This window comes from Dreissena polymorpha, chromosome 1 (genome assembly GCF_020536995.1).
Source record: "Dreissena polymorpha isolate Duluth1 chromosome 1, UMN_Dpol_1.0, whole genome shotgun sequence".
NCBI classification, from domain to species: Eukaryota; Metazoa; Mollusca; class Bivalvia; order Myida; family Dreissenidae; genus Dreissena; species Dreissena polymorpha.
Genome location: NC_068355.1, coordinates 32,264,150 through 32,292,006, shown reverse-complemented (window position 1 = coordinate 32,292,006; position 27,857 = coordinate 32,264,150). Strand labels below are relative to the sequence as shown.

Here is a 27,857-nt window from a genome sequence, read left to right as displayed (position 1 = left end):
TAATGTACATACTATATTTCACCAAAACTTTCAACATAAAATGACTGACAGTTTCATAATTCCCATAAAACATATACTTGTGTTTTCCTTTGAATACAACTTGGCTGGTCACATACAAAACGTGGCTGTCCACATGACTTTCTGGCTTTCCACTTCAATTGTTGTGATATGTCATTCTGCCATTTCGATGTGAACAAGCTCATTTATTTTCCATCCGTCACAAAATTCAAAGATAAAACCTGTCAGAGTAAGTGCTGAACATACCAGGAGGTATGTAGAGTCTAGCACATCTTAAACAGTATATATCTCTGAGCTTCTCAGGTTTGACTGAGGAAAATATGGTAACAACTGCTGCAACAGGCTGTAATTCTGATTGGCCAGTTGTCTTTCTTCCATGGGTGTCTGATAAAAGAAAGACACATTACTGAAAAGTCAGTTTTTTATTATATTTTTGATACAGATGAAAAAAATTAACAAGCACTGCCTGCCGTAGGGTGTTAAAACATATCTGATTTGAATCCAGAGAGGAAATAATGGTCCTGAGACTATTGATAAAATAACAATCGACTATACATATTAAAGGTGAAGTGTAACCTCTTAATATACAAATACTATGGGATGGGATTTGATAAAGATAATTTTTTGCCATTCGAAAAATAGTTAATAATGACAATAAGCTGATGGCCCAAAACACGTGCATTGAGCAAGAGTTTTTATGAGAAAACTCGTATCTCTTTTGTGAAGTAGGAAACAAGAGTTGGTCACCATGGTCACGGACGCATCCACATTTTTCTTGTGTCACAAAACTCCACTAATGTCATAGAGAGTGAAAAAAGTTACACAGGAGGGTAAGTTCATATGATGGAACATATCTTTGATTTCATCACATAGGACGCAATACTCTTAGTAGACAAACAAATCCGTTAGCTGATGCGAAAGACGTATGGACGGACTATGTTAAATCTACATTCAACCACCCATCGCTTTAATTGGTGCCATGCAAAAAGCATGCACATGACTTGAAAACTCACCCAAGGTTCTCTATGTTCATAGACTGAGGGTCATGCAACATGGCCATGACAGAATATCGAGACGATTTTTGCAGCTGATGTTTGTGCCTTGTGTGCAAATGCTTCCGGAGCAGACTCTACGCTTTGCAATCAGGGTTTTCTGGAAATAAAGTCAATCATGTGTCAAACGAGACAATACTAGCATGATTTGGACATTGTTTTTTCAAGACTCCCAAGTACTGGTTCAACCCCGCCACACTTGTGATTTTCTTAATAAGCCATAAACTTTCATATAAACAAGGTAAAATAAAGAGGCTTAACTAAAGCCTTGTGTCCACGAAGTTCCAGAGTTGGAAAGCCTCTTAAAACTTAACATACAGTCAATGCAATCACGCCAAATATTAGAAATTAGTTTAATTTTTTGTTTGTTGGTTATGACCAATTTTTTTTGAAGAGTTTTTATATACAAATAATATACTTTTTCTAACAAAAGTGGTATATATATTTGATGATTCACCAAATACAACACATTTTGAAAAAGTTGATTTACATAAGTTGGGGACAATCACTAAGAGGTGGTTATCACCTAATAGTTAAGATGGTCGCGTCCATGCAGATTTATTAGCGTCTATTTCGTATTAATATTCGCTCTATATCTCTACTTTACTCACAACAAAATTTCTTAGCGGGATCACAAAATTACAGCTCCCGCTAAGAAAATACGTGGCGAGTCAAGTCGAGATATAAGCGTATATTAATACAAAACAAATACTAATCACTTTCTTACTGTTATGGCTGGAAATAAAGCGGCATTTAAAAATTAATAAAACTAGTAAAGGCTATAAAACAGCGAACCATACCAGTCTTGGCATGGACGTCACCATCTTGACTTGCACGTGATTACCCCCCCCTGAGAACTTCTTCCTTGCCATTGATGCCATGTTGTTCAGTCATCTTGTTAACTGCAAATGACGGAGAATACTGCAGGAAAATGTTCAAAGATAGATTCCAGTTCTGTAATAAATCCGTTTGCAGTAAAAAACATATTGAGATTCTTTAAAAGGAAAGAGGTTATTCTTTCTGCAGACATTGTGTTTACTGAGAAAGATAGTGACATATTTAAAGGAAAATGTTTAAGACCTGTTCTGCAGTCATTTTGTTTTAAGATATAGTGGTCATCGAGTTCTCAATATATTTTTACAAACATTATTAAAACCAATAAAATACAGTTTATGGAATAACCTAAAATAATTAAAATAATAAATATTAAGGACGTAAAATTAAAAAAACTGCCTCTATTTGGATTCCAAACTTGGGTAATTTATATTTGTATTCAAGGCAGTAAAAGCATATTGCGATACTATACACTATGTACCGCAATATATTGGTATAAGTTGTAGTCATATGTTTATTCATTTAAAATTGTTGCCATTTTTTTAGTAATGCCAATGAGGTCTGTCAACTTACCCACACAATCTGTGAACAAGTCCCTTTAAGATCTTTCATTTTCTTACTGCCGTGAACATTTAAGCTGATGTGACCTTAAACCTGACTCCCAGGTGTGTACAGTGGTCATGTCAAGTGGCAGCTGATAATTTCATTGCTTGGCACCGAGTGGTTTTGGGTGATCCTCGACCTAATTAGGAGAAGAGAAATCATAGAAAATATAAATCAAAGCAAAGTCAAATATATCAATATGTTTAGATATTTCCTGAAACACATGTTATTTAGATATATTTTGAAACAAATATAATGTGTTCATCATAATGTGTTTGAGGCAAAATGTTAAGAAATACATTTTTTGATGTTTGCCATTAATACAATAGTTATCATGCATCTGCATCTGTGGTGTTAATATATTGTGCTATATAACGCTCTCACATTGAAATTAACAAATATTTTCAATAACTCAATTAGGTTTTTTTTAAACAATCCATATAGAGCGGACGGTGCAATAGACTGCGGTGCATAGTGATTTATAAAAAAAGTTACACAGCCTCTGAATTCCCATGTATGATGAGATACAGAGACAGTCCATTACTATTGTGCAAGAGAGTCGTGACTGGGCCAATGATAAGTTAGAGCTTTGTCACAAAATGTCAACTAACCCTCAACCCACACTCCATGGTGTTCACACAATTGATGTTTCATTATAATTCCCTTGAGAAATGTGGACGTGGTTTAATCAAATACAATACAATCCTTTAACATTATATACAGACAAAGCGCCACTCTGAATAACTAACCTTCAGAAAAATGACTCCATTATTATGACTCTGTGACAATGTAGCAAAATGTATGTGTGAAAAGTATCCACTTCGATAAGCTTGTGCAATCTGCACAGGCTAATCACTGACAACACTCTGCCTAAACCAGATTTTTGCAAGAAGAGACTACCTAAATACAAAAAAATACAATTAAAGCGGAAAGTGTCGTCCCAGATAAACCTGTGTGGACGACACTTTAGGCACATGCGTTATTTTAGAGAAAAGCTCCATTGTAATTATTCAGTCAACAATTAAAGGAAACATTCACCAAAGGTGAGTCTCAATATAAGTTTTTTCCAAGCCTCATACATTTGAAAGAGCTCAGCAATGGCACTGTTGATTGTTGAATTGTGGGTGTTGTTGCTGCTTTTGCTTCTGCTGCTGCTGATGTTGCTATTGAGACTGAAGCAGCAATATCTGCATGTCTTACTGTTGTGACCTCTATTTCTCTCTGTGGCACTTCATCTTTAGCTTCGGTTGTTACACAAGAGACTGACGGACCTTAAAACATGAATGAAAAGAAAACATGCAAATTTGTCTCAAATTAAACGCCACGCGTATTTCAAGTTTACTGACCAAAACACTCTATATTCCTTAAATGTTAACATTTTCTTTTAAAACAATCTCAAAGTTCCTTAGTAGATAACAATCTAAATGGTTCTGCATTGAAAATCCTCTGAAAGTTGTTAATTGAAACAAGAGATTAATAATGGCCCTAAAGCGCTTACCTGAGTTAAACATTAAACTTTGGTAGAAGACTCGACCTGGTGCAAGATCGGAATTCAATTTTGAACTTTGCTTAGATATTGTCAAGATGAACATTCTGAAAAAGTTTCATCAAGATTGAGACATGTATGTGACTTCTACTGCGGAAACAAGGATTTCAAAAGATTAACTAGTGGATGCATGTCACATAAATTAAAACACCTAAAATGAAAAGATAAACATTTTGACAAAGTGTCATCAAATCAACTCATAAATGTGGCCTTTAGAGTAGCAAGAAGATTTTTCTACTATAATAACTAGTGACCTAGTTTTTGGATGCACAATCCCTCATTCCAACTTGCCATTGTCAAGATATGCATTCTCTCAAAGTTTTATCAAGATTGAGTCATAAATGTGGCCTCTATATTGGCATCAAGGGTTTCTGAAGATTTGACCTGGTGACATAGTTACATAGTTTTTGGATGCAAGTGACCTCGATACAAAATCAGCCTATATATTGTCCAGATAAACATTCTTACCATCTAATGCAAAGGCAAAAATACAAGTGACCCCTTCATATAAATGCAGTTTTATTACGATAATTACCTTTTATATGGAACTTGATTTTGTAAAGAGATAAAAAGTCAGTTTGCTTGGTGCCTATAGATAATTTGTATGTTGTTGCTCTTGATGGTCAATTTTAATTTAAGGGTTTAGCGTGAAACTGTTGTATCTTCTTCACATTTCTATATGAAATGCAATAGTTTCACACTTATTGAAATAAGATATACTGGTAAATTAAGTGAAGTGCAGAAAACTGAGTTTGCATTTGGGTTTAACCAATTTGTTACAGCTTGATTACATCAAAGCATTAAAGTTATAAGGGCCACATTCTGTGAATATTGGGCTTAATGCATGTGCAGTCGGCACAGGATATTTAGGGACACAACTTTTGGCCAAGACAGGATTTTCATGTAGAAGAGACATCCTTAAACAAAAAATTCTCCAAAAGTGAAAAGTGTAGTCCATTATAAGCCTGTGCAGACTGCACAGGCTAATCTGGGGCGAGACTTAAACCAGCATGTGCATTAAGACCAGTTTTCCCAGAACTAGTCTTATTATGAATGGGCCTCATGGATGGTGGTCACAGCTGTGCCACAGTGATCCCTTTTCCAATGGCAAGGGACTTACCTCAGTTGTTTTATATATATTTATTTGGGGCTGTTATTCGGCCCCTTTTAAAATGTAACAAAATATAGATTTTTCCAAAATGAATAAAATTAACAATTGAAGGATTCAAAAACAAATATATATTTTTTTTGCAATATAAAGTTCATTTTCCTAATCAGCTCTACAAGTTCAAACATGGCAAATGTAATATTGAACACACTTTTATCCCCAATATTAAAGCAATTGTTAGTAAAAACAACCACAACACCAATTCCTCCATTTTACTTAAAACAACACAGTTTTTCAGAATCCAAAGGGCCCCAGCCCCAATCCAAAAGTGGTGAAACAAGCAAATTCATTGAATTTATAACCCCCACCAATATCAAAATTGTGACAGAGGGATGGACTGACAGACAACGCCAATTCTATATCCCTCCCCCTTATAGGGGGGGGGGGAGTAATTAATTTAAATGTACAAGAAACTAAGAATGGTTGGTGAACATGGGCCCAACATGTGTGTATTATTAGTATTTGGGGACATTCAAAAACTTACAACATAACATTTTAGGCATATATTTTATTAATGAAATGCATTTATATACAAACAAGTTTCATTAAAATGCACAAAAGAAGTTCCACAATATGCTTCTGGACACAAAAGTTTTCTAGATGGACGGACAACGCCAAAACAAAATCCTCATCCAGATAAAATTATGACATAAGGAAGGACATACAAGTCAGCGACAATATGCTCTCCCTTGTTGGAGCACAAAATCTCTAACCTGTAATTTCTAAGAACAAAGATGTATACATAATTCTGGAAAAAATGCTGGTCAGTTAAGGGTTTTAGCATAGGACCTTACATGAAGCATTTGTGTAACCTTGACCCTTGCATGAAGTATATTGTGTGATGTTGACCTTAACCTTAGACATGAACCTTAACCTTAACCCTAGACATGAATCTTACATACGACACACAGCAAGGAAGAAGATGGAACAGAATTATAAAATGTCATTACAGAATCCACTGAGCATAGTAAAAAAATGGCTAAGTAATAAATATTTCTACAAATGTGTGACCTTTTATGTGTGACCTTGACTTTGGTCACAAACACATAGGTCTTGCTCTGCCTGATATTTGAGGACAATGTATGCTAGAATCCTTACCAAATAAGGCATATTTAATCAAAATGTGTGATTTTGATCTTTGTGTGTGACTTTGACCACGAGCCTAGCAACCTGGATCTTATATTTGACACTCAGCTAGAAAGTAAAGAAATGACAAAATATTGTGTGACCTTGACCTTAGCCCCTAGGATTATGGATGTTAAATGTGGAGCACCCCCAGATGATTGGCAACATCTATGGCAAGTTTCATGGCTCTGGCTCATGTGTTCAAGGATATAAAGCTCTAAGCTTATATTATAAAGCATTTTTTCAAGATACAAAGGGTTATAACTCCATTATAACAAATAGTGTACAATGCCTATTTGGCTAATATCCTCCTCTTATCCATATACATACTCATACCAAGTTTCAATGAAATCCACCAAAGCACTTCCAAGATATAGCTCCAGACACAAAAGCGCCAGACGGATGGAAAGACGGATGGACAGACAACGCCAAAACAATATCCCTCCGCCTATGGCGGGGGATAACAAACTGTTACTGGGACTTACCTGTTGAGATGTATTGCCTGTGTTGCAGTTGGGTAACATGGTTCTCTGGGACTGAACTTGTGAGGATAAGGTCCCTGTGAACAGATAGAAAGATCTTAACAAATCCAGAAATATGTTCAATGCATTCGGAAATGGCATCAGTTACATGGACAAAATATGAAACCAAGGGGCGTTGTGGTTTAACCAAATGTTTTTTCTAAGGTTTTACCTGTATCAGTCTATGACCACTAAGGCCAGGTGAATTAATCAAACAAACTCTGTAGAGGACCTCTAGATTATGCTCCATACCGAATATGAAACACTTGGGCTTTGAAGTTGCAGACAAAGATTTTCTGTCCCTAAATATGTTTATGTAAAACTGGGAAATCCTAGGGCTAAGCCTATTGACCCCAGAGACATAATTTGGTAATATTTTTAGAGGACTCACTTTACCTTCCCCTGTACGTCGATAATCCAAACTTAGAAGGATTATTCAAACTGAAGAAAAAAATGTCGACAGAAATAAAGACTCCAGTCATTTATTTGTAAGAATACGTTTATTTACGATATAGTTGTGACATAATAAACGTTTTCTGTTTGGTAAAATATAATTTGCCGGAAACAGTGCGCTAATAAACCCATAACAATTACAAGGGCCACATTGGCCCTGAATCGCTCACCTGAACAAATTTAATAGCCTTAGGCCCAATGGTAATTGACAAGAAACAAATTTTCTTGAACAAATTTTTAGGGGAGCCTTTAAGGATCATCCTTGTAAAAAAAATTGAAAATCCGACGAGCCCTTTCTGACGAGAAGATTTTTTAAGGTTTTTTACCATATATGGGCATGGCGGCCAGCTGGGTTATGTGACCAAATTTTTTTTTAACAATATTTTTTTCCCGTGACGTAAGGATGCTCCACATGAAATTTGGTTGAAATTGGCTCAATGGTTTAGGAGGAAAATATGATCTGCTCAGGTACGCTAAAAAGTGGACTTAAACATTGAGATAAAAGGAATTTTTGCTTGTTTTGAAGAGATTCCTCTTTTTTCTCAAAATTGACAAGATATCATCCATTAAACAGGCAACCCATGTTCGCATAAGGAAAAGGGTAACTTGGAAAAAAATGGTATCCATTTAACCCTTTACCAATCAACATATTTTGGACTGAACAATTTCTCAATTTCCCACAATGATCCAACCCTACCAGAGCAATTTCCTAAGCAATAATCACCTCCCATTTTAAAAATGGTATCCATTTAACCCTTTACCAATCAACATGTTTTGGACTAAACAATTTCTCAATTTCCCACAATGATTCAACCCTACCAGAGCAATTTCCTAAGCAATAATCACCTCCCATTTTAAAGGAAAAATAATTTCTCATCAACAAAACTACAGCATTAATTGATTTCTGGTAGTTAACCCTTTTCCAAATTGAAAGAGTTTGCAGACGACAAATTAAATTATAATGGAATAAGAAGAAACTGATTTAATAGGGTAGGAAGCATTGTGATGAAAGGAGAAAATGCTAATTTCAGCAATTTCTCCTTTTATTTCAATGATTTCCACAGTCACAAACATTTGCAGGAAGAATTAACTGTTCTGGGTTAAGGGTTTATGTGGTCTGCAGCAAAGCCATCAGAAGAGAATCGTGTCAGAGAAACCTGGCCTGTAGCCAGCAAATCCTTTACTCTAATAGCACTATTAATTGGAAAAAAGAGTACACTATAATTATTTCTAAATCTGCCATCTCAAGGAGATAATTCTGGACCAAATGGTCCGATGTTGCTCATTTTCGACAGGGCTCGAGTTTTCATTGATATGAAGACACTGTGCAAGTTTGGAAAGAATTGGATGAAAAATTTGGACTTTATTGCATAAACACCATTTTCTCAATTCAAGGGGAGGTAATTCTGTACTTCATGGACCAATAATGGTCATTTTTTGTAGGGTTCGTGTCCTCATTGATATAAAGACACTGTGCAAATTTGGAAAGGATCGGACAAAAAATGTGGAAGATTTTTGAAAGTTTTCACAAAATAGGCAAAAACGAATAAACATGCAAAGTTCAAAGAGCTCCTGCGGCCATGTTTTTTGACGAATCAAATTTCTTTGAACAACTTTTTCAGGGGAGCTTTCAAAGGTCATCCCTGTGAAATTTTTTGAAAATCTGATGAGCGGTTCCTGACAAGAAGATTTTTTAAGGTTTTTACCATATATGGTCATGGCGGCCATCTTGGTTATGTGATCAAATTTTTTTTAACAATTCTTTTGTCCCATGACCTAGGGATGCTCCACGTGAAATTTAGTTGAAATTGGCTCAATGGTTTAGAAGAAGAAGATGTTTACAAATTGTTTACAGACAGACAGACAGATAGACAGACGGACGGACGCCGGACGGTGAGTGATCACAATAGCTCACCCCGAGCTATCGCTCAGGTGAGCTAAAAAACAATTACGTCGAAATAAAATGAATATGTTTGAAAATCTGGAAAAAGTAAATGAAACTGTCGAAAGTTTTAGGCCAAAAACAATTATAATCAAATGTTTTTAATGTTTTAATGCTTGGGCTTATGTATTAACCTTTCATATATGTATGTAAAAAAAATAAATGGCGTAAATGCTCGAAAACGCAATATATTCTTATTTGTTTAGGACAAGAATATACAAATTGAATAATGACCAAACTAGTGTATGGATAATTCCAAACTCATATGTGGAAGTCGATGGATAATGATCAAACTGCAAGATGTCTTTATGTAAAGATCTATATAAAATGAACACTCTTGTAAAATATTTCGAGATTTATTTAGTTGCTGACAACAAAAGCATTTTAGCACATTGTAAAACAATCATCATACAAAATGACTTTGTTTGCTTTTCAGGTAAAACAGAAGATAATGGAAAACTACAGATGTTATTATTGCACAGAGTCCTTTAAAGCGAGATTGTACAATTTTGTGAATACTTATTATTTAGCATAAAATTTGTAAAAAAACTTATTAAACATATATTTCAATATAAATTAAAATAATAATTAAGAAAAACATGTGTCTAAAATGCGAAATAAGCCAGATATTCAATTCTGAAATCGAAAATGTCTGTACAGTCGAATTCGCCAGCATGTAAATCATGCATGTACGATGTGAATCTAAATTTAGTTTAACGGTCCTTTGTAAATTCCTGCAACCATATCTATTCATACGATACACGAACACTAACTAAAAAGACGATGCTTCGGTTATTGTAGGAAAAAAAGTATGGCTCGGCTCGGGGCGCTAATTTGTCTTTGCTGCATTTGATGAAATTCGTCTTCAATGTATAATTTGTCTTGCCTATTTTGTGTTATTGTAACATATTTTATCAATATATTATAATTTAACACATATAAAAATCGTTTAATCTCGCTTTAAATGCATGAAAGAAATACTTATCCATACACAACGAACCATTACGTATAAAAAATAAAAAATAGAGAACTTACGTTAAAAGAAACAACCGGCACATTAGGTTATCACAAGCTTTCTATGCTAAACCATTAAAAGTCGTTTATTGTCAATGAGCATGCGAATAGGGGGATACTGTACAATTAACTCGTAAATATTTTACTACTACTTCAAATTTCCCGCGCCGGCGAACATGGTCACGGGGAAAACTTTTTTATTATTATTAAAATACATAATTTACAGGTTTTTAATACCTATGTCTGTGTGTAGAGAAATCATTTAATATGTTTTGTTCAGTGTGTTAATATATTTCGGAAAATAAAATGCTATACAAGCCGTCGATATGCACCTTGAATATTTGTGTGCAATTCGATGCAATCTTTCTGACATAATATATAATGAATCAGATCAGTTATGCCTAAAGCAATATTCAAAACCTCAAATATGGTAACAAATACATGAATCAGCGGGGCAAGTGCCACATTTAGATGCAGCTTCAACTTAAATCCCTTTAAATCAAGTGATTCAATAATAAGTAGGGACATTTTTACATTTCTATGCTTTTCATGCTATCCAAAATGAGATGGAACACGTGTTGTGGCATCTCTGTGTACGTGGAATGCAAATCTCGCATGCTTATTTTGTTTCTTATCTCATTTGTCTTATATGCAAGTTCCATTGCAATTAATTTCACTTATAACAAATAAATGAATGTTGATGTTCGTTGAAAGTATTTTTTATATTCCATTATACACATCGTGTGAGTTTTGTGTTATAAATAAGTTGTTTTCAAAGAGTAATATCTAATCTGTGTTTGGAAAACATGTTCAATACATCGCAGTTTGTGAATTATCCATTTTGAGTTTGGTTATTATCCACAGAAATTTTCATATTAGTTTGGATTTATCCATGAACTGTTATGCCCGCCCTGATAACACATGATTTTAACACAGAAACACACTAGGTGTTAAAAAGTAAATTTTTATTGGACATTCATGATATAATTTGGCATATCTTTGTTACAGTTTCGTTCGCTCTTTTGCCAATTGACGAGTAAATAATTTAACACATAGGTCGCATTTTGTGAAAATTAGCATTTTCCCAAGACAAATTTATCGTCTTTTACTAGAAAACTATTAAATCATTGCACAACTCAAAACTTATGTGTGTGTCAGACATTCATTATCACATGTGTAGAACAATACCGTCCTTATAGTTTCTAAATTAGCAGAAATGATAAAATAATCACCTAACTTTCAGTTTCAGACGACAGTTTTTTCTTCAGTTTGAATTATCCATCTTAGTTTGGATTATCGACATACAGGGGGTGTTTACACTGTTGCACACCAAACATTAAACCTCTTGGATATGGGTTTCAAAAACGAAGAAATAAATGAACACCCAAGGAACATTCCTGTGAGGTTTCATTTAATTCTTTCATGTGCTTCAGGAGAAAATGTCCCTTGACAAAAGGTTGACAAACAGAAATACATCGAAAAAGGATGGACAGCAGATACCATGGTATCCAAAATGCATCCACAGTTTCAGGCCTCTAGTAGCAAAAAATATGACAAAATGCATCACTTCAATTATGTCAAAGATATCAAATCAAAATATGGCGGTTCACAAGGTCACATGCTTTTTAAATAAATGCAAAGTTTCAATCCCTCTTGCACAATACTTTTTTAGCTAGGGCAGCCACACAAGGGAAAGAGATGGAAGAAAGGATGGAAGGACAGACAAAATCACAGATGAGGGCAAATATTTATACCCCCCCCCCTTACCTCATTTAGTGGGGACATTAATATCCATACTCTACCAAAAGTTATTTGAATGACTGTGAAACTGTTCGCATAACAACCTACCTTGTAGATGAGGTAGTCTTGGCCCCTGAGCAGGGAAGTTCGGAGTCCCATGGTTAGACTGGCTGTACCCTAGGGGTAGGAGCTTTGCCCAAAATTCCTGACCCAAAAGCTCGACGCCTATACCCAGGAATTGTTTTTGGATGTGGGGGCCCAACTGGCCAGAGAGCCTGTTGTTGTTCAGATGTGTACAGATGTGTGATTGTATGGGGTCCTGTAGGAACCGGAAAATCTAAAAAATCCCGGAATTTTATCAGTTTTCAATAGACCTCTACACAAACAAGAGCTGTCAGAGGACAGCACGCTCAACTATTCGAATACTTGACAGTATAACGTAAGCCATCATGGGGAAATTGTTCATATTCAATAAGGTCAAGGTAATATAGTCATATTCTAAGTGGAAGCGGACCATAATTGAAACATATTGATCCCTTATGTTTTAAAGAAGTTGTACTTTATAGACAATTCTGAGTTCAGGTATATTTTCCACAATCTCTTGAACATTTGTAAAGACATAAAACAAACTAATAAGATTTTATTTTAAGTCTGATAGCAATAGCTTGGGTGGGATGGTTGGACAATCCTTCCAAAATAAAGTAAATACATATTTGTGGATTTTTTTACTATGTTTCAAAGAAAAAAAAATCTTTTTGGGTGGGGGTGGCTTGGGTGGGGGTAGAGAGGAGGGTATAATGTGGGGGTGTGGTCATTTATTAGATGATCTTTCAAAAATAAAAAAAAGGAAAAAATATTATTATTTTTATTTATTTTTTAGAGGGGGGGGTGTGGATTCTGGGGTGGGGCGTGGGGGATGGTTTTGGTGGAGTCATTGTGGTATGTCAGGTAAGTGTTGTTATGTCAAAGTATGAATCAAATCTGATTCTTAATAAAGAAGTTATGGCAATTTAATTAAAATTTATTAATTTGACCTTGAGAGTCAAGGTCATTCAAAGGTAAATGTCAAATTCAACTTGCCAGGTACAGAACCCTCATGCTAGTAAGAAAGTATTTGAAGTTTGAAAGCAATAGCCTTGATACTTAAGAAGTAAAGTGGATCTAGATACAAAATTTAACAAAATATTCGAAGTTACGAAGACAAAAAAGGCCATAATTCCGTTAAAATGCCAACCAGAATTATGCAACTTGCCCTGTACAGTCCCCTTATGATGGTTTTCCAAGTTCAAAAGCAATAGCTATGATACTTAAGGAGTAAAATGGACCATAACATAAAACTTAACCAAATGTTAAATTATCTAGGTATAAATGGGGCCATAATTCTGTCAAAATGCCATTAAGAGTTACATAACTTTGCCTGCACAGTCCCCTTACGATGGGTAGTAAGTGTTGCAATTATGAAAGCAATAGCTTTGATACTTTAGGAATACAGTGAACCTAAACACAAAACTTAACCAACGTTTCAATTTTCTAAGTAAAAAAAGGGAACATAATTCTTAAAAAATGCTTGATATAGTTGTCTGCTCTTGTTAATAGATTATGGTCATGTTGGTAAAGATGTATGCAAAATATAAAAGCAATATGACAATGTACATAGAAAAAGGGCTGTTTGTAAAACATGCATGACCCCCATATGGGCTGTCCCATTCATGCCATATGTCCCGGATTGTCCGGGACAGTCCCGGAAATGAAGAACTTGTCCCGCTGTCCCGGAAATCTGTCAAATGTCCCGGAATTTACAAAATCCATATATACATGTACCTTATCTTAGGCTTAACAGCACCTCGAATCTGTGTATATCTGCAGCGTCTCCATGACAATGCCTACCCGAATAGGCAGACTACGCTACGTGTCAAAATCGATCAATTAACAGGGGTTCTGTTATCATATCGATTGTCTCACGTTCGCGGTCAAACCGAAAAGGCGGCATTGTTATCCCCCGCCAGAGGCGGAGGGATATTGTTTTGGTGTTGTCCGTCCGTCCGGCTGTCCGTCCGGCACTTTTGTGTCCGGAGCCATATCTTGGAACTGCTTTGGCATATTTCATTGAAACTTCGTATGAGTATATATATGCATAAGAGGATGATGCACGCCAAATGGCATTGTACACCATTTGTTAAAAACAGAGTTATGGCCCTTTGTATCTTGAAAAAATGCTTTTTACTATAGGCACTTTTGTGTCCGGAGCCATATCTTGGAAATGCTTTGGTGGATTTCATTGAAACTTGGTATGAGTATATATATGCATAAGAGGATGATGCACGCCAAATGGCATTGTACACCATCTGTTAAAAACAGAGTTATTACCCTCTGTATCTTGAAAAAATGCTTTTTACTATAGGCACTTTTGTGTCCTGAGCCATATCTTGGAAGTGCTTTGGCGGATTTCATTGAAACTTGGTATGAGTATATATCCCCCGCCTCCTTCGTCTGTCCATCTGTCAGTATGTTCATCCGTCCGATTTGCACCCATCCTCAAACAAAGCATATGTTGCGGGGGATATTAATTCTACGAATTTGCTTGTTTAATGTGGTTGTTAATTGATTTTAATCTACTACGTCATTATTTCCCGCTGCGTAAGGGCAAAGGATAGTTGTTCACACATCTGAAGTCCAACATCGCGGAGTAAAAAATTAAAAGCAGTTTATGTTCGCACGTTTAACCGACAAAGTTTTTGATTGGTTGTATGTATTGTGAATTGATATGAGTTGACGATCTAACGGTACTGTATTGTTGTATTTTTTATTATATAAATGTTATAAATGAATAAAGGCGAATCAACAACTACGCGTTGCACACCGGTCTTAATAACAATAACGCAGTGACGTCACCTCTACTCTATGTTCAGAACGCTTACACTGAAAACACGTGGCTTGTATCTAGTAACGGAAGTAGTAATGTTTAATTTGACGTCAAAAGATCAAGTGTCTTTCGGAGAGGCTTTCGAACTTTTGCAATTAACGATGCGAAACAAAAAAAAAACGTACCAAAATTGCATATGTCTATAAATATCGCTACATTTTATACATGTCCCGGAAAATCGGCAAAAGTCCCGGACAATTTAACTCAATGTCCCGGAATTGGTCTGAAAAATTATGGCATGTATGGCTTTCCGTTGTAGTGGCAGCCATTGTGTGAATACAATTTTTGTCACTGTGACCTTGACCTTTGACCTAGTGACCTGAAAATCAATAGGGGTCATCTGCGAGTCATGATCAATGTACCAATGAAATGTCATGATCCTAGGCAAAAGTGTTCTTGAGTTATCATCCGAAAATCATTTTACTATTTTGGGTCACCGTGACCTTGACCTTTGGACCTCAAAATCAATAGGGGTCATCTGCGAGTCATGATCAATCTACCTATGAAGTTTCATGATCCTAGGCATATGCGTTCTTGAGTTATCATCCGAAAACTATTTTACTATTTCGGGTCACCGTGACCTTGACCTAGTGACCTCAAAATCAATAGGGGTCATCTGCAAGTCATGATAAATCTACCCATGAAGTTTCATGATCCTAGGGGTATACGTTCTTGAGTTATCATCCGAAAACCATTTTACTATTTCGGGTCACCGTGACCTTGACCTTTGACTTAGTGACCTCAAAATCAATAGGGGTCATCTGCAAGTCATGATCAATCTACCCATGAAGTTTCATGATCCTAGGCGTATGCGTTCTTGAGTATCATTCAAAAACCATTTCACTATTTCGGGTCACCGTGACCTTGACCTTTGACCTAGTGACCTCAAAATCAATAGGGGTAATCTGCGAGTCATGATCAATGTACCTATGGAGTTTCATGATCCTAGGCCCAAGCGTTCTTGAGTTATCGTCTGACAACCACCTGGTGGACGGACCGACCGACATGAGCAAAGCAATATACCCCCTCTTCTTCGAAGGGGGGCATAATAATTGTTAAATTTAAATTAAACATCATTTAATAAGTATTTTGTTTAATTTATGCAAGGGAAATTTTGTTAATATACAAGTGAAAACACACAAAAAACTTTTGGTTTAGAGGCTGAATTTTGGAACAAAAATGAATGAAAATATGCCCTGACCCTTCATGATTAAAACTGATATCAAATATCTTATATATGTATTTATTTACTCAGTTTGACTAATTTAAAAACACAAAATTCCTAATTGGTAATAGGAACTTTTCTTCAGAAAGGTATGAAAAGAACTGATGTTACGTTAACTTAATAAGCAACACTAAACTCTTTAAAAACTGGGCTAAATGCATAAGCGTAAAGTCGTTCAAGATTAGCCTGTGCAGTCTGCACAAACTTATCAGCCATGACACTTTCAGCTTTAATGGAATTCTTTGTTTTAACCCTTTCCCACTCAGAAGCAAAGTGGAAATGGCTATGTGCAAACAGCATAAAACCAGAACTTCCTGCCATTTACTGGCAGTCTGGTTAGGTTTTATGCTGTTTGCTACTCATCGGTATCTAAGGGTTGGAAATGAAGCCTTTCAGACTTGAATATATTCAGAAATGACTTAAATTCAATTTGATTTTCTAAAGGACTTCACATGCGTCAAAATGCGTTTCTGAGTGGTAAAGGGTTAAGATATATTTCGGAAAGTGTGGTCACTAATTAGCTTGAGCAGACTTTACACGCTTTTGTGGGTAAAACACTTGAGGCACATGCATTAAGCCCTGTTTTCCCAGAGTGAAGCTGAAATACTTCCTGTTTTTGTTGCTGCTGCTGCTGCGACAGGGCCATAGCCAGAGATTGTGTGAGTCTTGACGCCAATGTCACCACCCAGAACAGGGAATGTAGGACAACACTGCTCCTCCGGCAGGTTCACATTATTAGAGAGCAACATATGGAGGTCAGTCACGTTAACAGACGAGTCACTCAGCGTCTGCTCTATCTGTGGATCAGATTGTATCACCTGGAGCGACTCATCGGGACAGGAGTGGAACTCACCAAGGCTCAGCTGTTGGAAGTGCTGATGTAGCCGCCTTGCGAGAAGATGTTCATAAGTGATGTGCTGAATTTTTTGAGCGAATTTTAGTATATGTGCAAAATGATTCAACGATGTTCGTCTTGTTGGCTTATAATTTTATCTGAAAAGGAAATGGAACGTTAACCATAAAAAGTGTTTTTAGTGACAAATGAATAAGCCTTGAATATGAATACTGTTACACCTTTCTTAACATCTGCTTGTTTAATGCTGAAAATTGCGTCTATAATTGATATTTAGGATAGCGCAATTGTTTTTTCCACAAATTAGCACTCACAATAGCATTGTTATAATGAATAACATGCACACACTTGTTAAATTGAAATGTTTGGGGCTTTAAACAGCAAGGAATACATTGAAAAGTACAGTATGTAGAAAGGTGTCATAATTATATATATATATATTTTTTGAAACCGGCATAACTTCAGAAATTCAAATGTGAGACTATACCACTTTATAAATGTCACTGTGACGCAATACAACTGTCTCTTAACAAATACTTAAAAATTTATAATTAATGCTATAAATATTAATTTCACTTATGTTAAACTTAAACGTGTTGGAACCTATTAAATATAAATAATTTTTTCAGGCAAATCTTCAATTGGGAACTTAAGACAGTAATTATGGGAAAAATATGGTATAGACTTTATGAGATTAGTAATGGTGCTGAATTTGGGCCCCAACTTTTACAAAGTAAATAACACTGTAAGGTCTCACCTGAAGCTTAAGAAGCAGAGATGACCTTCGAGCCTCGCTGATAACGCTAAATGCTGAGTTTGCGTTCTAACTAACGTTGGGTTGAGAGTCGAAGAGCAAACTGGATGACACATCAAAACTGCTGTCATTTTTCAACGCCTTCTTTATCGTCGAATCAATGTGAGGCTGTTTGGTCTTGAAGTGGTTAGTAACACACTCTGATGGGTTCACCTTTAGCACCTTGTTGCAGATGGAATTCCCACCTGAGGCATGCCCCAGGGATGTACCATGCTTGATTCTTCACAACGAAGTTGGTACTGCCTTTCTTTGTTAGCAACTGCGTCAAAAATAAATGCGTTCTCTTTGGACAGTTTGGACACCTGAGAGGACAAACCTGGACTGTCCCTTAAGTTTAGACCATCCAGGAGTATCCCCGGTGGAAAGCTTACGCTTCTGACTTAAACTCTTCAAACATTCCCGTGATTTTCTCCTGTTCCTTTCTGCAGGTCTGTTTGTCCCAAATAGAATGGAATGAGGTATCCAGCTTTGTATTTTTTCGTAATATTCAATTTAATGTCAAACAGCGAGAGCTGACTGTTATTGTTACCATAACAGCTGCAATAACTTCTTATGTCTGTAACACTTCTACCAGCTCCGACACTTGAGTCTATCAAACCAATCAGGGGCCAAGTGCAGACTCAACACGGACATTGCGCTTGTTGAGAAAAATGTGCAAACACTCTATGTGCTCAGAAATTGCTATGGGATGGAATTGTTAAACAATGCTGACTCTTTGATGCCAGAGGTCAAATGGGAGGAGCTAGGGGTCAGGGGAGGGTTCGTGCTGGACTGGGGCTCCAGCGGGCCCGACTTCTGTCGTTGCCGTACCAACTCTATATCAAGGCTGGTGCTCTTCTGAAAACATGGGTAATATGAACTAGTAAAACAGGTTTATATTACAATCTATAACAAAATATGCCTCTTGATAGGATGTGAAGGATTTCAGCGGCAAAACTTCAGTCTCATGAGTTTTGAATCTTGAATTTCACTGGTTCCTTGTCTGAAATAGCATGACATTTGATTCAGTCAAACCATTTGGTACTCAAACATCTAAATTGTTGGTCAATACTATATTAACCTGTCAATTCATAATTTATATTTTTAACTTGCAGATTGCAGATGTAATTTTAAAAACCAATATGCATCTCATTAATATTATAAGGTGTTTTCCCAGATTAGCAAGTCCACATGATCAGGGAGGACAATGTCCGACTAGACTGGATTTTCAAAAAGAGGAGACTTCCTTTCAAAGAAAGATAACTTTAAAGAGGAAAGTTTTGTCCCTGATTATCCTGAGCGGACTGCACAGGCTAATCTGGGACAACAATTTAAGCACATGTGTTTAGCCCTATTTTCTCAGAGCGCGGCTTATTTAGCTTTTTAGCCACTTCTTTCCTGCATAACAATAAAAATATCAGGGAACATCAACTTGTTAAAACTCTAATATGTTTAAATGGTACTCGTTCTATTAAGAACTTTTCTTTTATAATGCCCTCACTGATGTTTTACTGTACTTTTATGTTTCAATAAATTGGAGGCAAAAAGTTAACATTAATGTCTTCTCAAAGTTAAAAAAACACAAACAAAATTTTACCATGCCAGATCCTTGATTGTTAAAATCTGATTAAATTCACAAAAGAAAAACATTCAAAAGTAAATTAATATGTAACGAAAGTTGAAGACAAAATTAGACCGCAACTAAAGAGAAACAACTCACTGCTGATGCAAATCTTCAGTTACTTCCTTTGTTATTGTAGACTAAATAAATAAAAAGCAACTTAAGGAAACAACTCACTGCTGGCGCAAATCTTCAGTTTTCTTCCTTTTTATTGTCCGTTAAATTAATTAAACAGCAATTAAAGGGGAACAACTCACTGCAGGTGCAGATCTTCAGTTTTCTCCCTTGTTAGTGTCAGCTAAAATGCAATCCCCAGACATGGAACGGCCACATACCCCGACATCACTGGACTTTGATACGGTCGAGCCTTTCACCAGACAGTTGTATTCTTTGCTGAGCAGTAGCTGTAACATGGAGCAAACCAATATGGAATATGGAAGCCCAGTTAGTCTTTTGAACTAGAACGTTAGTAATACACCAGCAACATTTTTTCCCAATTGTTTAAAGTACCTGAACCACACTAATTGGGAATAATAAGCGTGATAATACCTGACAATTGGACAATTTGCAGTGTAAAATAATCTTCAAATTGGGAATTATGGGTCCTTTTAATTTCATGGAACTTAATTTCACAAATCCATCAACATATTCTTTTACATGTGTTTTTAGTGAAATGTTCAATTTCAGTGCTCATTTTATTAGTCCAATAGCATATAAGAAGGTGCCTTTTACGTGTACTTTAAAAAGAAGAAAACACATGACTGTTCACATACACCTGGGAGTAAAATTCTAAGTAAAAGGCTACTTAACATGAACAATTACCAGCTAACACAACTAGTTAGCCTGTACTGTGAAGATGCCCAAAACTCCACATTTTCACAGTAACTAAACCCATTGCACCGTTTTTTCCAAGTAATTTGCAAACATTAATTTGGTTTGATATGTTCAGTTATGGAAAAATAAATGTTTCAGTTTAAAAATAACCAAACTCCCACAAACACAAATCAAATCACAGGGCTTGTTTTGTCTCATCCTTGTGAAGGGGCTGTTGCCACCTCAGTATGTGAAAAAATGAGTCGCACACTTTTAAAAATTGTGAACAAATGAGTCACAAACTGTTCAAAATTGTCAAAAAATGTGTCGCGAACTTTTCAAAATTATGAACAAATGAGTCATGAATTGTTCAAAATTTAAAAAAAATGACTCGCAAACTTTTTACAATTAAGAAAATTTGAATCGCAAACTTTTTTTAATTGTGAACATTTGAGTCGTCAAATTATCAAATTTGTGGTAAAAAACAGCCATTACGTAAGAAAGAAAAAAAGCTCTAAATGTTCATGTCCCTTCCAGACAAAAAAACGTGCTGACTGACACAAAAAATTGGGTCCCCATCAATCAGATATATGTTGACATAACATTTTGGAGTTTTCAAAAAATTACTTTTTTCTGGACACGTAAATTCATAGATTTCTGATTCTGGTGTTATGTGTTTGAATTGAATTCATGCATCAGTAAACCCACAAATTCAACGACAATTAATGTCCCACAAATAATAACTATTTTACAGTTTATAAAGTGTTTGCAATGCTTTATTTAATTTTATTTCTACTATACATCAATAGCTTCTCTACATACGTTTTTATTGTATTCTTGCATTTTTTCTTCTTTCTTTACTTAAATAAATTAAGATTTCACAATCTAATAAGACTATGTTTACTAGCTTGACTACCCATTTACAGTAAGTAATAAAAATCTCATACATTCCTAAGATAAGTATTGTTTCAACAATTATTTTTAATTTGCATGTACATGTACATCATTGTCTCATTTTTGTTCTCATCAGAATTTATAAATACCCCTCTACAACAGATTTGAAGCAGACTTAACTTAAGCCCTGTTCTGGCAAAACTGGGCTTAATGCATGTGTATAGTGTTGTCCCAAATTAGCCCATGCAGTCCTCACAGGCTTACCTGAGACGACGCTTTCCATCAAGACTTGATTTTTGTTTAGAAGAAATCCCTTTAAACGAAAATTTCCTAAAAGCTGAACTATCATACTTGGATTAGTCTGTGTGCACACTGCATAGGCTTACCTGTGGATTGCACTTGCAGGATTAGTCTGTGTGCACACTGCATAGGCTTACCTGTGGATTGCACTAACAATGCATTAAGCCCCATTTTCCAAAAACAATGCTCACATTATATCACCTTGTACAACTCTGTAACAGATTGTAGACTGTCTTGCTCTGAGAAAACAGGGCTAAATAAATGTTGCCCTAAGTGTCTCCCTAGATTAGCATGTGCAGCCACACAGGCTTATCATGGAATTTCTGCATAGATGGAATTTTGATTTAGAAAAAACTTCATTTAAATTAAAAACTCCATAAAAGGGGAATGTGTTGTCTGTGCGAACTGCACAGGCTAATCTGGGACAACACTTTACACACATGCATTAAGTCCTGTTTTCCCATAACATGCATCCTTACATTGTTGCCATTGCATGCATGGAAACTAACTCTAAAGCTTTTCTTACACTGTTCTGGGAATGAGGCCGGGGTCCTTCTTAGTAAGAACAAATACATTCCATGGAATCATATTTATAAGCTTTATTAAATATCTCACAACTTGATAAAAACTCAAGGCCTTATGAGGATGACAGAAATTCTCGGGGTGTTGTGTAACTGAGGTTCCTGTATGATAAGTTGGAAAGCATCGAGCTGAAGAAGAGTTTGAGTTATTGATCCTCAAGTAAAACAAGTCCTGCTGTAAACATGATATACACAATAAAAGACGCCATTTTATGTTTTGTTAAATCATATCATTCTTGTCAATTTCATCTTTAACATTCTTAATACACAGGTTACACTGTAAACCATTATTATTTGAGGAACATTATTTTTGTTGATTTTAAGGGTTGACTGATCCACAAATTTATCACACACAGAAAAGTAACTAACACAAATTCATCATTTATTTTTCTGCACTGAGAAATCCACAAAATGCACTAATGTGTCCGTAAAAGTCTTTTTGACCACGAAATTTCGGATGAGTTTACACTATACAAACAAGTAAAGAGGATATTTTATCTCAAGTAAATTCATACTTTTCTTTTCCGCCTCATCTTTTTTGCATTCTTAATACGAAGGGAATACATAAGTGGGTCTTTTCCTGGCATATTTATGGGTATGTGAAACGGACCCATACGCAAAGCGTTTTTCTTTCTTTAACAAGGGCTGTTTGTAAAACATGCATGCCCCCAATATGGGCTGTCAGTTGTAGTGGCAGCCATGGTGTTAATACGTTTTTTGTCACTGTGACCTTGACCTTTGACCTAGTGACCTGAAAATCAATAGGGGTCATCTGCCAGTCATGATCAATATACCTATGAAGTTTCATGATCCTAGGCTTAAGCATTCTGTAGTTATCATCCGGAAACCATTTTACTATTTTGAGTCACTGTGGCCTTGACCTTTGACCAAGTAACATGAAAATAAAAAGGGGTCATCTGCCAGTCATGATCAATGTACCTATGAAGTTTCATGATCCTAGGCCTTAGCGTTCTTTAGTTATCATCAGGACACTATCTGGTGGACGGACAGAAGGACCAACAGACTGACAGGCCGACATGTGCAAAACAATATACCCCCTCTTATTCAAAAGGGGGGCATAATAAGTTCCTTATGATTAATATGTATCAATTATATTTCAATAAGATCTAATAAAAGTATATTACTAGCATAATATGATTTTATTCTATTAATTTTAAGTTTTAGAAATAGTTATATTAAATTTGTTTTTCTAAAATCAATGGACTTTTCGCACGAAAAAAATAAAAATCCCAAAATTGCATTTTTTCCCAAATTGACCATGAAAAGGCCTGATAATTAAAACGTCTTTGTTACCTTCTGTGTATTCAGGTCATCCTTGTCCATCACATCCTCAGCATCCTTGTCCTGACTCAGCAGCCACTGGAGCAGCAAAATAGCTTGATGTTTTTCTTGTATGTATATTTAGGACTCAAACAAATTTATATAAATGCAATGAAAATCAATAAGACATGTTCAACAGCATAAAATATGGCAAATTAATAAATCTCACATCAAGTGTTACCTTTCTGTAAACATTGCGTAAAATATCAATATATACTCCTCCAAAGATTACTTAAACAATATTTTATTTAAAAAATATTCATTCATATACATTTCTTACATGGCATGGTGTTTATAGAAATGAAAGTCTAAAAATAGCCTCAGTTGCTATGTACATGTGCATCTATGTACAAATATGAAATTTTCAGTTGAAATGCTTTGTTTTTTCATGCACAGTTTACAAGAACTAAATGTTAGGACCATAATGACACAAATGATATGACAACATAACATAATATGCATTAGATCTAATGTTCTAACAAAAACCCTCACATTGTCTATCAGATAACTATATGTGCACATAAATTATTTGTATCTTTAACTACACACACAATGTTGTATTGTAACATCACACACTACTATGTTTGTATGCTAAACAACACATTGTAATTAAAATACTAATCACTAATTACAACAACTAATACATACATGTACACACTATTCCACTCTGATCACCAGGATGTTGTCGTCCCCCTGTCCCACAATGATGGATGATGTGGTGCTGCTGTAGCAGACTGACCATGGCCTCACTCCCTTCCTCCGCGTACCCAGCGTAGCCAGCTTACTCTTACCCTCCCAGCCCACCTGTAGTACAGTGTGGGACCAGTATCCACAGACCAGCACCTGGCCTGCAGGGGTCACATGTAGACCACATGGGCCATCTAGTGCTGGGCCTGTGTATGTAGCCAGGAGTGTGCCATCCCTGGCCAGGGTGAGAAGCTTGTGCTGCCAGATGATGATGTACAGCCTGTCTCCTGTGGGACTCACAGCACACTTGTCTACTGCAAAACAGAGTAACATCAAGATATTGAATTACTGTAAATGTTAAATAATCTTATTAAACATACTGCAGTGATATTGTATTACACATATGTTGTTATAATAGGCCTTTACACATCTAAAATATATGCATACATTTCAATGATTCAATAGTTAAACATGACAATAAACTTCAGTAGCAGAGCTATTTTAGTTAGCGTTTGACATGTTGAAATGCAACTGGTGAGTAAGATATGAATTGAAGCAAAACAATTACACAGATGGAAACAATTGCACTTACTGAAACAATTGCTCAGTTCAATCAACAGGTAAACATATTGTACATGCACAATCATTTAACAACCACAAAATTAAGACAGGGTCAGAAAGTGTCTCTCTCCCAGGAACACAGTTTCTATTTATAGACATGCCATGTAGTGACAGTCAAAATACTTCATTACTCATGTTTATAAATCAATATTTCTGAATCTTGTTTTGGCTACAATGTACTGTAGCATTCAAGGGCACATATGAATTATAGAACAAATATTTTATAATACATCAGCGGGTTTTCTGCTATGACATCTGAATTTTATTTTATTTTCATCTCACAAAGTATATAACTATAATTTATATGATTTAAAAAAACAAAAACAAGATCAAACCTTATGGGTCAATATTTGTTGATTAAAAAAATAAATCCCAATTCGGTTCATTAAGTCGATAAAACTTTCCAAATTTGTCATTGTATGGATTTAAAACAAGAGCACAGCATAACAGGTGCCAACGCTCGGCTGCAAAAGCTTCTCAGATTTTTTTTAGAGGTCACAGTGACCTTGACCTTTGACCTAGTGACCCAACATTTGGTGTGGCGTGTAGAACTCATCAAGGTTCATCTACATTTGAAGTTTCAAAGTTGTAGGTAACAGCACTTTGATTTTAGAGCCTATATTAAAGTTTATATTAAAGGTCACAGTGAGCTTTGACTTAGTGACCCAAAAATGGGTGTGGCACGTAGAACTCATCAAGGTGCATGTCCAGCGCTTCCGTTAGCTTTTAAAAGTTGGAAGTCCTGACTTCCAAGCCTAAAATTTTGGACGTCCCAGACGTAAATTTTGAAGTCCCACTTTTAATATAGAATTTTAATATACGTACATGTTCCAACTTTATCCATTACCCGATAATCCAGTATTATTACGATTGCTATTTTCAAATCCAAAATACGGACATTATTGACGTCCGCTATCGTCCGCCATTTTAAGCAAGTTGAACTGTGGGATGGGGCAATTCCAATTAATCACATGACACGATATGAGAGCATAGAGCACTGTACATAATTTAGTAATTATGACAAATCAACGACTGGAATTAAAATGTAATATGTACTTTATGATCGACGACAAATACTTTATCCGAAAACGACTGTCCGAACAAAAAATGTACGTGTTTTGCACATGACATAATATGTGCTTATCGTTTGACTGCAGAAAATGAAAACCAATTACTCATTAAATACGTAATCAATATATAATTTGGTTAACATATTGCTTTACAATATGCTTTTGCACTTCTTTAATTTGCTAATCAACACTTTAAATATTTCAAGATGGCGGACATTTGACTGAAGATTTTTGGAAACTAGCGAAGATATTTCGTCAATTGCAGTCCATGTCTGTACCATCTGCTAACAAATCGGAAATAAATAAAAAACCGGGCAAAATCGGTACCGAACGAACATCTCCGAAATGCCGAATTCGTTCTCAAATGATCTCGCAGGCGAACAAATTTTCGTGAATTGATTATTTGTCGGTTTATTTCAAAACTGTTTTCCGATTTTTGCTATTGCCAGAGCCGAGATTTCATCGCATTGGCGATCAGGCGATGGGTTAATTTTGCAGACTGCTTATTTTCAAATGCATATAAAAAAACGTGTTATCCAAAAAATTCAGGATTTTATTATTCACGGAAAGTTACGAAAATTCTGGCAACAAATAAACATTTCTCGTGTATTTCGTGTACAGATGAAAATCATGCTAAAATTAGACTTCATGTACAACGTCTCGTCATTCTTCCTCAGGGAAAAACATGGACTCAAATATTTGATTGCTGAATAAAACCTTAGTAACGCAGATGTCGCTAATATAATTGTATACAGCTTCACGTGGGGTCGGCGTGTATTCGGCTGCCTGAGCGTTGATTGGCTGGTGCGCTTACCAAGAAGACTTTGATTGACAGCTGGAAAATCAATATTGGCCACTCGCTGAGAATTTCATTGAAAACAGTAGCTCTTAGGCGGAGATAACGGTCTGAATAACCCGATTTACAGTTGACATTTGTACGTGTTGTGTATTAGTAAATAGCGTACATGCGGATTATCGGACGTCCAAGGGACTTCCACCATTTGCATAATGGACGTACGACTGCCGTTTTCGGGCGTAATTTACGTCCGGACGTCCACTAACGGAAGCGCTGTGCATGTACATTTGAAGTTTCAAAGTTGTAGGTGGAAACACTTTGATTTTAGAGCGAATGTTAAGGTTTATGTTAAAGTTTTATATTAGAGGTCACAGTGACCCTGACCTTTGACCTAGTGACCCAAAAATGGGTGTGGCATGTGGAACTCATCAAGGTGCATCTACATATGAAGTTTCAAAGTTGTAGGTGGAAGCACTTTGATTTTAGAGCCAATGTTAAGGTTTTAGCACGACGCCTACGACGGACGACGAACTGGCTATGACAATACCTCGGGTTTTCTCTGAAAACAGAGGAGCTAATAACAAAATTTGACTAGACTCCTTTTCCCACAATGGCTAGACAAATCCCTGTACATAATACAAATGTTATCAGGATGGATTCACCATGATTCTTACCTGTATAATCAGCTGATCTATCTTGGTAGAGTCTGCAGATCAGTTTGCCACTCAGTGAGTATTTGTACAGTTCTTTACCAGAGGTGACAAAAAGGTCTCCTTGGTGACGGGCAATACCTCTACATTTATGTTGTAACTGAAACTTCCTGCCAGGAACAAGCTTTCCCTGGTTGACAGTGATAAACTGGACCTCATACATGTTGCTTTTATTCACAGCCACTGCAACCTCACTCGGTGTGATCAAACATATGGCATGTGGATAAGCATTCACATCCCAGTGACTCACCACCTGGTACTGCTGGCTCAGAAGCTTGACTCTCTTACTACTGTAGTCTGTAACCAGGACCTGTCCATCTGGGAGAGCACATATGCCTGAGATACCACATGTAAATGAATCACTTGGTATTCTCACATTGTACTCAGACTTCCCCTGGACCTTAAACACCTTGCCTGACTTTCCAAGCAGAGTCAATGCCTGCTGTATGATATGTTTACATTTTATGCTGGCTATAAGGCAGAGCTCCTTATTGTCTCCAATTTTCTGAACGATTTCAAGTAATTGTAACAAGTCACTGTGAAGACTGGTGCATTTATGAATGGAACTTGTAACTGACCCTTTTATGCTTATAACTTCATCTTTCATCTCGTT

At 36.1% G+C, this 27,857-nt stretch overlaps 1 protein-coding gene across 3 annotated transcripts; it reads right to left on the bottom strand.

Annotated features, from left to right (window-relative positions):
* Window positions 1-59: 59 nt before the first annotated feature.
* On the bottom strand, window positions 60-18,315 carry LOC127875743 (uncharacterized). 3 transcript variants are annotated; one of them, XR_008047484.1, is made up of 9 exons: window positions 17,775-18,315; window positions 16,772-17,157; window positions 12,125-12,353; window positions 6,832-6,905; window positions 4,006-4,100; window positions 3,587-3,778; window positions 2,478-2,646; window positions 1,032-1,170; window positions 60-402 (listed from the first exon to the last, which is right to left on the bottom strand). XR_008047484.1 is itself a non-coding variant. In XM_052420568.1 (7 exons), the coding sequence occupies exons 3-7, from the start codon at window positions 12,173-12,175 to the stop codon at window positions 2,588-2,590; spliced, it is 471 nt and encodes a 156-aa protein (XP_052276528.1). In that variant the 5' UTR covers window positions 12,176-12,353; window positions 16,772-17,157; window positions 17,775-18,315; the 3' UTR covers window positions 2,083-2,587. The 3 variants fall into 3 exon arrangements, 1 of the variants encoding a protein (XP_052276528.1); XR_008047483.1 differs by lacking the exons at window positions 16,772-17,157; window positions 17,775-18,315 and adding an exon at window positions 1,871-1,972 and having other exon boundaries at window positions 12,125-12,706; XM_052420568.1 differs by lacking the exons at window positions 60-402; window positions 1,032-1,170 and having other exon boundaries at window positions 2,083-2,646.
* Between the last annotated feature and the right edge of the window lie 9,542 nt (window positions 18,316-27,857).